General features: G+C 36.0%; 1 protein-coding gene across 1 annotated transcript in view; it reads left to right on the plus strand.

Moving 5' to 3' along the window:
* Window positions 1-3685, plus strand: part of LOC139974376 (CYFIP-related Rac1 interactor B-like) — a 72390-nt gene extending 68705 nt beyond the window's left edge. The window contains exon 11 of the mRNA XM_071981486.1: window positions 2258-3685. Coding sequence (XP_071837587.1) covers window positions 2258-2324 — 67 coding nt within the window. The 3' untranslated portion in view covers window positions 2325-3685. The remainder of the gene's footprint in view (window positions 1-2257) is intronic.
* Window positions 3686-12209: the final 8524 nt, after the last annotated feature.

Raw genomic sequence — 12209 nt, forward strand, 5'->3', positions numbered from 1 at the left:
CAGAATCTGTACACTAAGTCTGACGAAACTAATAGTTTTTCTTGGTTCAAAAAAAGTTCAAAAGTAAACTATTGAATCAATTTAATTTAAATAATTTAATTAATTTGGAGCAACCAACTAATGTTCATGGGTAATACAAATGTGGGATTTAAAGTTACATCCTTATTTATGTGCAAGAGCCTATTACTATAACAACCCTAATTGCATACGTATGCAATGCTCAAGTATTTTGCATTATACACCATATTAAAATTGATAATAATATTAATATTGTTATCACAGCTAGACAGTTGTTCTTTTGACTTTTGTTAGGGACAGACTTAAGGGGAACTTCCACCAAAATTAGTTTGTCATTCAGCTCTGAAGTCAAGTAGAAACAAGTCTAGAACGTTTGTATACCTTTGCGTGTTGAAGCTACCAGGGACTAAATAGAAGCACAATGGTTTCGTATACAAAAGAACATTAACAATGGATTGTTGTCAAGCCCGGTTGGTTGCATGTATTGTTCTCTAAATACAATGGACCAAGAAAAATTAAGAAAAAAGAGCCATAGGGGGAAAAAAAATGTTCACTGTGTTTTGACGTAGAAAAAAATTAAAAAATAGATAATGAACAGTTGTCAAGTAGATCCTACAGATAATGGATTTGACATCACCATGCCAACCACAACTTTTATAACCTGGCAACATCTTTGTCCCACAGCTTGATGTAGTGCCAAGGTTTTTAATTTTAACCATGTTGACTTTGGAATGTTTTATTAAACACCTTCAGCATATATTATGCCTATCTGCCCCCAAACTCTAGCACGCTAAATATTGATAACAATACTTAAAAAGCATTTTTCCTGGAGGGTATGTCCCATCAAAGGCTTTAAATAATGGAGGCGTGTGATATTAGCCGACAAGCAGACTCTTTGATAGCGGCAGTCATAAATATGAAAATTGGTGACCATTATTTGATTTCTAGCATATGAGGGGTAGGAAGGTTCATGACTAAAAGTCAGTTGAAAAAACCATTCTTTTGATTTCTATCTCTAGTCTCTGTTTTTTGCTGATAAAAGTTTTCACTTGAGATTTTGAGAAATTTATGGCAAATATGTGGTTTCTCAAGACATTTCATTGCAGTGCAGGAAGTTGTTGCTATTAAATCCTCCCTCCGAGTCCTGTACTACTGGACTGTGTATTAAAGGCGGGTGTTTTTTAGAGCGAGGTAAATGTTGTGGTCGTCGTGGAAAGACATTAAGCATTCTGCAGGCTCGATCACTCGATAGGAAGGCAGGATTTTATAGTTTATAACATGAGAGTATTAAAGTCACTCCTCTCTGGTTTAAGTGGTAGTTTGTGGTTTACAACGGGGACATTCTTGAGCTAAAAAGGAGAGAAATGGGGGGAATGAAGAATGGTGATTTGTAATTTGTGGTCATTATTACAGACATGTTTAATGGGCTTGCCAGAAAACCTAGCGAAAACAGTTTAGAGATGCATAATGGAAGATTATCTCGACTATTAAACGTGAACTTTGTTCACATAAGTAACAGGATCACCTATATTTTTGATGAAATGTTCAACGTACCTCGTAAGAGCAAATTAAAAAAAAAAAAAAAAACCAAGGGAGAAAGAAAATGAACAGGGATTTGATTCCTGACTTTCCAGAAGTGCAATTCGAAGACGTAATTTAAGACCCTTAAGGAAACATACCGGTTGCGAGTCTCGAGGTAACATTTCCAGACACTAAAAACACTCGATCACGAAAGAAAAACTATGCAGAGCATGCTTAACCACAGACTGTACTATCTTTAGAAAAGGTCTGTTTTACTGCTTCGGAGAGATTAGTACTAATTTAAATATAGTTCCGTTTACACTTTGAGAATGAGCGCATTGTTGGAACCCACTCTCAGAGTACGATTTGTCGCGTTAACGTAGATGAAGGATTTGCCCACACCCACCCCCCCTACCAGTGATAGATTAGGATCGGGGGTAAGCATCGCATCTCCAGGTTGATCAGCATTTTCCTCTACCCCCTCCCCCTCCCCTCCCCCTCCCCAACCCATATTTGGTGTCTATTGATTTGTTATCTGCTGACACAGCAGTGGTAAGGCTGAGTTGTTACCCTACCATCTTTTTGTCTTCCATGACGTATTAAGTTTCCGAGTTAATTTTGCCTCCCCATCCCCACCCATCTTCGCATGTCGTGCGTTATTCCGATGACTTCCGCAAACGATTACATCTCTCCATGGTTTTTTTTTTTCATTCTACAGGTACAATTCGAAACATCTTAACGACGAGACCACGCCGAGCAACATAAGATCACTGCTCGTGTCTTGAGGGCGCCGTGTAAGCCTCTGAAGTCAAAAAATCCAAACCTCTGATCTTCCGCGTGTAAATTTTAGATCTGTATTATGGATAATTCTATCTCAGAATTTTTTTTTGTACGTTGTTTTTATTCTTTATCATTGGCCACAGGATTCCGAGTCAAAGCAGTAGCCCGTTCTCCCTCTAAGTCGTTCCAGTCGCGGAGATGGGTATTTTTTTTACCGGTTTGAGATCCGTCGTGTCGTGCGGCAATCTCAAGTTTTCTTCTTCCTCGGTCTGAAGTTTTGTTTTTAACCGTCTCAGGAGTGTATTTGAGGGAAGCAAGTTTTTTTCCTGTGATTGTGGAAATAGTGAAATAATCACAGCATTCTTTTTCAAAATATGCTACAAGCTTGAATTTCTTGGACTTGATATAGTTAGATAACCTCTAAGGGTCTCATGGAAAAGTTCTCTTTTTTGTTTTTCTCTAAGCAGGTGGTTGCTATGACAGGTGTGTACGTCTCTATGCCTAATGAGTACCAAATGCTGTGGTTTTTTGGGGGTTTTTTTGATAATTTTTTTCATGTCAAATGCAGTAAAGTGTAATACCTCATGAAAATCTGTTTTACATATGCAGCACAAATCATGGACACGTAATTTTAAGCCTAAGCCTAACAATAATTTAATAACAGCCTAGCCTACTTTGCATTTAAGAATCAGGGCTGAAGTTGTCGTTGTCATTATTAGTTTTTGAGGCTTAGCAAATTGCCCCTTTTTGGGGGCGGGTGAGAGGGAAAACTTGCCATAGTTGGAAAAGGCCTAAACTCGAGAGAATCTTGTGGTATAAAACAGAGTATGTTTCTGAATTTCTACCAGCTAATTTTTTTTTCTTTTCTCTTTTTGTTGATCTGTTGATTTTTTTAAGATGTGGTTTGACTGTTTAGCTCCACTAAAAGGTGATCCTTTGATGTAAAAAAATTCATCGAAAGGCTGTTAAATATCAGGATAAAATCTTGAGTACTAATTTATATGAAGCATCTTCTGAATGGTACCTTGAGCAAAGAAAATTGGAATATTTTTTTGTTTTTCTGTCCGACGACAATGGTGTGAAAGAAGAAGGAAGTATTAACTTTGACACAGATCCAATTTTCTCATCCTTTTCTGTTATATGTACTCTGCACGCTGAGTGAATACAGGCTTATATATAGTTGGTGCGGCCGGGGGTGGGAAGGTTGGTGGGGGGGGGCGAAATTGGTCTGTTGCACAATTGACTTCAGCTCACAGCTGAATGACAGATAATTTTACTTTGGGGTTTGTTTGGTTGTAATGCTTCAACTTCAAACATCAATTGGCATGCTATGTAATCCTTTTACAAGTCTTTTGTTAGTATATATATATATATATGTATATATATATATATATATATATATATATATATATATATATATATATATTTATATATATATATATATATATATATATATATATATATATATACATATATATATATATATTTATAAATAAATATATATTATATATATATATATATATATATTATATACTGTCTTAAAGTTGTTCGTACCATTTCTGCTGGTTTGGGTGATAGTTTGGAAATGGTTTCGAACCGGTTAATTGTTGCTTTTGTTATATTATTTTTGTTTTAATTCTCAGTCGACTTTGTTTATTTAGCCTCGGTATGATTATATATATATAATATGTTTCGTTAATGATGATATCTTTTTATTGATGATGGACGCTATCATCATCGCTGTAACCGAAGACGCAAACAGTAACGGCTTGGGACTTTTAAGCAAATAATTTTCGCTTCGAAAAGAAAGCGAGGGGTTAGTCCAGTAATCGAATCTGATTGCTTAGCAAAATTGCTGGCAATATTCTGGACCTTTGCACCAAAACTACAACCTCATAACGATTTGTATCGTGAGGATATGAATTTTGTTTTTATATTTTGTGAAAATATGGCATCTGGCAACAGCTGAGTGAATGATATCATCATGGCAGTTGAGCTGAAAAAAAAATGTTTTTTTTTTTTTTTGCTTTATTATATATCAATCATTTATCCGAAGTGGAAAAATAATATTCCTAGCAGAGGAGTTGCATTTTGATGAAAATGTGATTTTGGAACATTGAAAGCTAAAAAAAAAAGACAAAAAAAAACATTCCAAAAATATCAGGTTTCAAGGATAAATCACTAAGAAGATTATAATAGCATATTAGTAAAAACGTTTGAAGTACATCTACTCATATGACTTCACATACCCCCTCCCCCCCCCTCCCCGCTGCTTTGATCCATTTCATGGAGTAGTTGTCTGTTTAGCCAGTCTCAATAGGTTACATACAATCATAGTTAATATTTTTTGCTGCAAATATAAGGTTCACATTGATTGCCACCAGAATATTCCTCTGAAACAAAGTGATCAGTGAGGTCCACTGCAATGGATGTTTACCTCAGTGAGAGGACATCCATTACAGACAAAAAACCTCAAATGGAAATAATTTGCATGAGATGGACGAAGTAGAAAAGAAAAGATAAGTGATAATTTAGATACTTCATAGCCTGAAGTTGATAACAAGAGACTGAGGATTTTAAAAGTGTAAGATTCAATACAAGGTGACATTGAAAATGTAAAGAAAAATTTTCTAACAGAGAATTTTTTTTTTCTTCAAGTAAGTTACAACAGGAACAACACATTTGACTCGGTTTTGGATGGCTGTGATAAAAACTTGACAGTTGGCAATCATGAAATCAATTTTCTCTTTATTATTTTCTTCAAAGAGTGCACTCTTTCATATTTTGGGAAGTTTTGTTTTCAAACGATATAATCGTCAAATTTTTATGAGAGTCATGAATATTTATAGATTCATATCTTCTGAATAAAATGACATTTTAAATCTCGCAAGTTGCCTTCTTATAGCCTTTTATAGCTAAATTGGATTCAATATTTGTTGACAAATAGTTACATATTTGGATAATTCTGTATGGTGGGATAATTCTTTTTCTTTCTGGAATGATAAAGCTTGTTTTTGCTTGTTTTTCGGTTTAATACTAAGCTTTGGATAATTTTACCAAACCATCTGAGATCGCAATTGGACATGCGAGGGAGTGGCCACAACTCCCTGGGCATGCCAAGATGATCTTATAAGATGTTTTCACCAAATGAACCATGATAATTAATTAATGTTAATTAGTGGTTAATTATTAATTCTATTCTACTCTAGACATAATCTTCTCCCGACAATTTTTGCCAGATCATTGTCAATGGCGAACAAAACAAAAAGCAGATTATTGGTCATTGTGCTTTAATGAAATTTGGCCAGTCCAGCAAATGAATTATTACATTGTTATAGGTTCTCAGTATGCATAAAGAAAACTGCAAATGTAGTTTTTAAGAATAATTGTGTAATCATAAATATATTGAAAGTACAAATGCTTTTGTGTACCTAAAAACTGCTATGCAAATTTGCACTTGTGTAGCAATTTGCCCCAATTTTGCTCTCTTCGGAAAAAAACTTATTCCCAGAGGAGGCAATCATCAGACAGGAATGTATCCGAGCAGAACGCAAATCATTAATTATTCGCTGATCGATACAATTAGTAAGACAAAGAAAATCATGAAACGATGGTTTAAATCGGACGAATGTCAGAGCACAAACTTGATGTATATTGTCGACAGTGAACTGCTGTCAAGTCACAAGGGGAATTAAAAAAATTTAAATAAATAAGAAGAATTCAAGAATGGAAAGAAGTAGAATTCATTGAACAGTAGTCAGAGAATTAATAACAGTACACATGAAAATGAAATTGATCCAAGTCTTGGTGGTACCGTACTCAGTGGTTAACGGCAAGATGAAGGTGCCTTACAAATCATAATTGCATGATTATTAAGAAAATGACTCATCAAAGAATGCTGGAATTAGAAAACAAATTTCAAAGGGTCGCACCCAAAACGATCAATTGTAAATTGTTAAATTAAAGTTTTTGATCTATATATATATATATATATATATATATATATATATATATATATATACGTACACACACAGGTTTTATATTAATTTAACTAATTTGGGGAGGAAGTATCATGGAAAAAATGTGAGGTTACCGTAGGCAATCATTTTATAGAGGTTAATGTGATAACATAAAGATTAATGAAAGATTTAATCATGAATGCTTAAAAATTACGTTCCCCGGTTTGGTTCATTTTATCTTCCTCTGTAGCAATTTGCCCCACTATGCATATTATTAATTTTATATTTCATACCATGGTTTGCAATAGTTGTTATTACTTTGTTATAATTTTTTTTTATAGTTTTTTCCTTTTTTTTATTAAGTTTGTTTTTATAGATGAAATTAGCAATCCTTGAATTTCTAATATTGTTTTTTTGAGCAATTTATTAAATTTTGTGTTGGTTTTTGTAAAGTGTTGTAGTATATTATTATAAAAATAGCTTAATTAATTATAAGGATTATTTGGGTAATTATTGGTCAGTAGGTAACTTTATAAAAGATGCAAAAAGATTTGGTGATATTTAAATTGCAAAAGTTATAGCTGCTTGTCGAAGGATAAAGAATGAATCACCCTGTAATCAATGGATACGGTATCAGAAATTAACGGAAGAGTGGGGAGACATTGCTTGAAGAAAAATGTGGGGGGGGGCGGGGGAGGGTGGGCAGAGATACGAAAGGAAAAATCTTGGGTTTGCCTTATCTGTGTAGTCATGTGCATATTCTGTCACTATTAAATCATTGAAATTCAATGTAGTGAAACTGTGACAATTCATGACAACAACAAAACCATAATAACCAAATGAATATTTGGAATTAAAATCCTTTAATGATACAGCTACATTTTTTGCAACGATGACATTTTGATGATTACGTTGGACCTATTAATATTTCTTTCTCCAACTGAGCATTTCCCATCCTCTAGTTTATCCAGGAACTAGCACACTATGCAATTTATAATCGTATAAGGTCAGTCCTGCGTGTGTGAATGCAAAAATTGTCACGAAAAATGTACCTTGGTCCCTCTCTCACCAGTGCTTCCAAAGAGGTGCAGCCTACCCACCCCCCCACCCCACCCTTTGGCCTGCCACAATCAGTGGTCCCTGTTCTAAGATTTATATTGTGCCATCATTTGAAACTTACTGCTAGGGCTGAACAAATTCCGTTTCTTTTAAAACATCTTTACCAAACTTTCTCCCTCTCTGTCCCTCTGCAAGTCTGGTTCAAGTTGACTGATCGCTCTTACATATTGCTTATTTAAAACTCCATGATACATAGATTGTACTACAGCAAAGTACGCTGGTTGCGTAGCACTTCAGTTTCCATAACAACTCCCTGATTTTAGCCATCCGCTAGCAACCGTCATTAACATAGACTGCATTGACAGGCAGACTACAATGTTACTCAATTATCACGCTCTCTTCCAATCAAAGGAAGTTATTTAATGTCTATGTTCATCTGATTCAATCCTGCTGTGTATCACAGCGTCTATGGCAAGCCATGTGGGACAAACACTGCATAATATATCCGCGTATTAATTCGAATATATACGCGTATTAATTCGAATATACATGTGTTGTAGCCTACATGTGTAAAGTTTCGCTTTTTGAAGCGATCTCGCGAGCCCGCCAAAACATTTATCGTTGGTATATGTACACAGCAAGAGCGGAAATGTTTTTTTCGTGTATATTCTAACTAATCCGTGCATATATTGGATTTAATCCCCATATGTATTTTATTTAATACGTGTATATATTCGAATTAATACGTGTATATATTCGAATTAATACGTGTATATATTCGAATTAATACGCGGATATATTTAAGCCATATGATTGGCTAATAATATATACGCGTATATATTCGAATTAATTCGCGTATAAATTCCAATTAATACGCGGATATATTATGCAGTGTTTGTCCCACATGGCTTGCCATAAGCGTCTGTGCATGCTTACCATTGAACGCGAACTCTAAAATAGACAGGGAGAGCCATACATTGAAGCGTATCACCCTCGAGGAAGTTCATGAGACTCCTGCATACCTATACGCCTTTATTTTCCATCTTCTTAATCTTAGTATGACCTTGAGTCCCTCCCACCCCCCCCCCCCGGCCATCTGTGTTCTTGTTTCTCTGGCGCATATTTAAATTAGTCTCTCAATAAACATGGAGTCTTGTGTGTTATGACACATTCATAGAGTTTTACAATGACAATGTAATGTTAATCATGTTAAAAAGCACACGGAAGGATATTCTGTATGGATATGATATTATAGTACAAAGGCTGATGGGTAATTTGTAAGCGCTTTTGGTTTGCTTTCGTAGGTACTGTGTATGGATGTCATATGAGAAGAATACATCAACAACAACAAAATCACAAGTAGAGACGTTTGACTATAGAGGAGAATTTGTACATTATTTTATAGAATTATTTCTTACTTGCGATGTGACCACTTTTTCATTTCTTTTTTTTTTCTCCCCCCCTCATTTTTTTTTTCTTCTTAGTATTTTTTTTCGTACTACATAACGAAGTTACTGTTGGAATCTTTCTTGTCGTTCGGTTTGATGAAAAAGAATAATTTGAAATATTAAATTTTTTGGTAGATATGACAAAGAAAACGATTTTGTTTCCCCGTCGTCTTTTCTTTATACAATTTATTACTATTTAGTGGCCCGCTTTGGTCATCCCGAAAAAATCTTTGACATTTCGTGCATCTCTCTCCTGTTCTCCAAATTTTGGGTGGATGGATGGATGGGTGAGTGGACACTTTTCTGGGGTCTAGTGTAGACGATAACTTTTACCTGGGTCCAGTGTATATTTTGTTGTTACTGTGGCTAGTGAAACCCTGTTAGGAAAACCATGAAAATGAATGCGATTAGTGGTATTTTCATATTTACACCCAGGCCCTTTGACCGTCGCACCACCCCACACCCCTACCTTGTACTGTGTTTGTTGAATTCCTGTCCCCCCCCCAAAAAAAAAATTAAAATAAAATAAAACATGCGACTTAGTGGCCTTTTTCGAAACTTCAGCATATGCTCTGGCAACCTCGGAAAGTTACGGATTTAGTGTGTAATACAATTGCGGTGTGTTACTTTACAGAAAAGAACCTGGGCAAAACAGGCTGTAAGCGTGTGATCATGACTGTTATGTCAAATGAGGTACTACGTCTAACTCGAACTGCCATTTGACGTGATCGATGAAACGTACTATTTTGACAAAGGGAAAGAAGTCTAGCGCCCTCTCGATCTCTAGCCCTTGAGTTTGCAGTACATTTGTAGGTATTACACCTCAACTAGACCAGTGAACGTCCACTCGTCTGAGAGGTTAACCATTGTCGGAAAATAGCCCTAAAGTGACCACATGTATTGATTTTTTGGGGGCCAATTTTTGAGTCATCATCATTCTTTTCGATGCTTGGATGTTGAAGAGGATGAAATAAACCACGGATGGTCTAAAAAGCTCGGGGATTGAAGCTGATTAAGAAAATCTTGTGTGAAACAAGAAGATTCCGCAGCAACAGATGGCAGATGGGTTGGGAGCACTATGATAAACTTAAAGCCTTCTAGCTCAAAAACTAATCGGTCATGGTGATAAAGGTTGAATGTGCTGTAATAGCCCAAGCCATCGGCTTTCATATGGTGGGTCGGACATGTCAGTTGAAAACTTTTATCTATGCTCTAGCGGCATTGGAAAGTGACGAGTTCAATGAGTAAGTCAATGGGAGCAATTAATAACTGTGGCGCGACACCTGTAAGGTCATCTAAGATTAGCTGTTTGCAGACAAAAGAAACTTGTTAATGTTGCGTAAATTAGCACAATCGTCTCTAGGGAAGCCGAATCAAAAGTAGATTAGCGCCCTCAATAGGTTACCCAGCCGGCACCCAGCCCATCTATAAAAGTCTTTTGTGTACAGTTGTTTGATGAATAAACCTACTTCACCCAATGGAGATAAACTTGTTTGAAGTGTGGGTATGTACACTTACATGTGTATCTTGGAATGCCATCTTTTCATCTTAAGTCGGTCCAATCAGGTAACACAAAGAAGCCCACTCCTTTTGTACGCCTACCATTAACTAATCAAAGAATGGCGGGCATTGAGTATCGGCTAAAGATCATCGACTTCTGGGAAAGACATTCCTCTAATTACCCTCACTGTTCAGAAAGCATTTTGTCTCCTTTAAGAGCTGATCATGCAGACACCGATTTATTGAAAATTCTCCATTTCTTTCTTCAAGGGCCTGTCAAGTGAATTAAAAAGAAGAAGAAGAAGCACAATTCGGTTCAATAAAAACCGTTACATTTTGGTTCATCTCTCTAATAACACAAGGTCCACTGAAACAGAGAAGTATCTCCTTTCACGGGATAACACTTCCATGGTTGGGAATTATCATGGACGTGCTTGCTCCAAACGGCTCAAAATGTATTTAAAAATTTGTTTTTAGTTGGTTCAGAAAATTAGCAAATTAACCATAAATACCTACAGTCCCCCACACACCCCTCCCCACAAATGATCAAACTAAGACACCTCGAAATTATCACCAAATGAAGGTTAAAGTAATAATCCAACGATTAATGAAATCTTATCGATTATCGACATGTTAATTGCACAGACCCCAATGACCGTTATCAGTGACCGTGGTAACATTACAGGGCAATGACTCCCTGGTTATGCATGAACAAAGCTATAGCCAATTACAGCCACGTCCTGTATTTTAAAGGAAATATATGTAAGCGTTGGGAACCAGTAGGCATAATGACAGTAAGAATGGTGAAACGAGAGGGTGTTAAGGGGGGGGGGGGCTCTCAAATTGGGAGATACTCGAAAAAAAAACTATCCACGTAACTATATCCATTCTGAAGTTTGATACGAATTCACCAAGTTTAAGCCATATTGACTGACAAACTGCAAAATGTTACTTAGACTTGCGAAAGCATTTGAAATGATTTGGTGTAGATTATTCTTATAATATATCGTTTGGTACGCTATTTGAAGAATATTTGGTTTCCCACAACATGCCGAAATCAAATATCATGTATTTTGACATGTGAAAGAGACTAAGGTTCTATAATACCCGTTTTCAACCCTTGTCAGTGCCGTCAAGCAGGACTTTGGTCACGTGATTGTGACGCCTGTTGGCTCGAAACCTGTGGCTAAAAGTTACCATTATTGGTCCCAAATTTAAGCATACAGCTAACAGCTTTCAAGTTTCAGTTTCAGTTCCAGTTCCTCCAAATTTCCAACGGAGGTACTGGGTGGGCTAGAAGATAAAGGAACAACGGAACTTAATGCATTGGCGAGGGCTTGGTCAAATGTTTGAGCTTTAAAGCTATGAGCTTGAATGACCCCCAACTGAATGTTCTAAAATAATTGGTTTGGGTTGGGGGGGGGGGGCGAGGGGATACTGATGTTACTTATACTTTGTATCAAGTCAAAACGGCTGTTAAAAGGTTAGTCTTGAAATTAAAAAACAGCAGAACTGCGAGACCTAGAATGTTGTTAGTTTATTTTTTATTTTATGTTATATATTTTGAAAGGCCTATGCTAGATATTTATAAAAACCACCATTTCACTATTTTCATGGTTGAAAACCATTTCCTATGCAATGGGTCTGTAAACTACAAGGCAAGTCACGTTTCAAGAGAATTTTAAAATAAGTTCGATTCACATGACCGAAATTTTCGAAACCTCTGTATAGCTGCACAGTGGAGTGTCCATGACGTGTTTAATTTTTGCATTCTTTAAGTTAATATTGAAACCCCTTAAAATGAACATTTTTTTGACAGTTATAAGAATACCTGCTGGTGTCATGATATTCAAACTGTTGAACAATCTTTGTTTCCATGGTGATATACAAACTGAGCACTCGACATCCATTACTGAATTACATA

The sequence above is a fragment of the Apostichopus japonicus genome, chromosome 9, assembly GCF_037975245.1.
Source record: "Apostichopus japonicus isolate 1M-3 chromosome 9, ASM3797524v1, whole genome shotgun sequence".
Lineage (NCBI taxonomy): Eukaryota > Metazoa > Echinodermata > Holothuroidea > Aspidochirotida > Stichopodidae > Apostichopus > Apostichopus japonicus.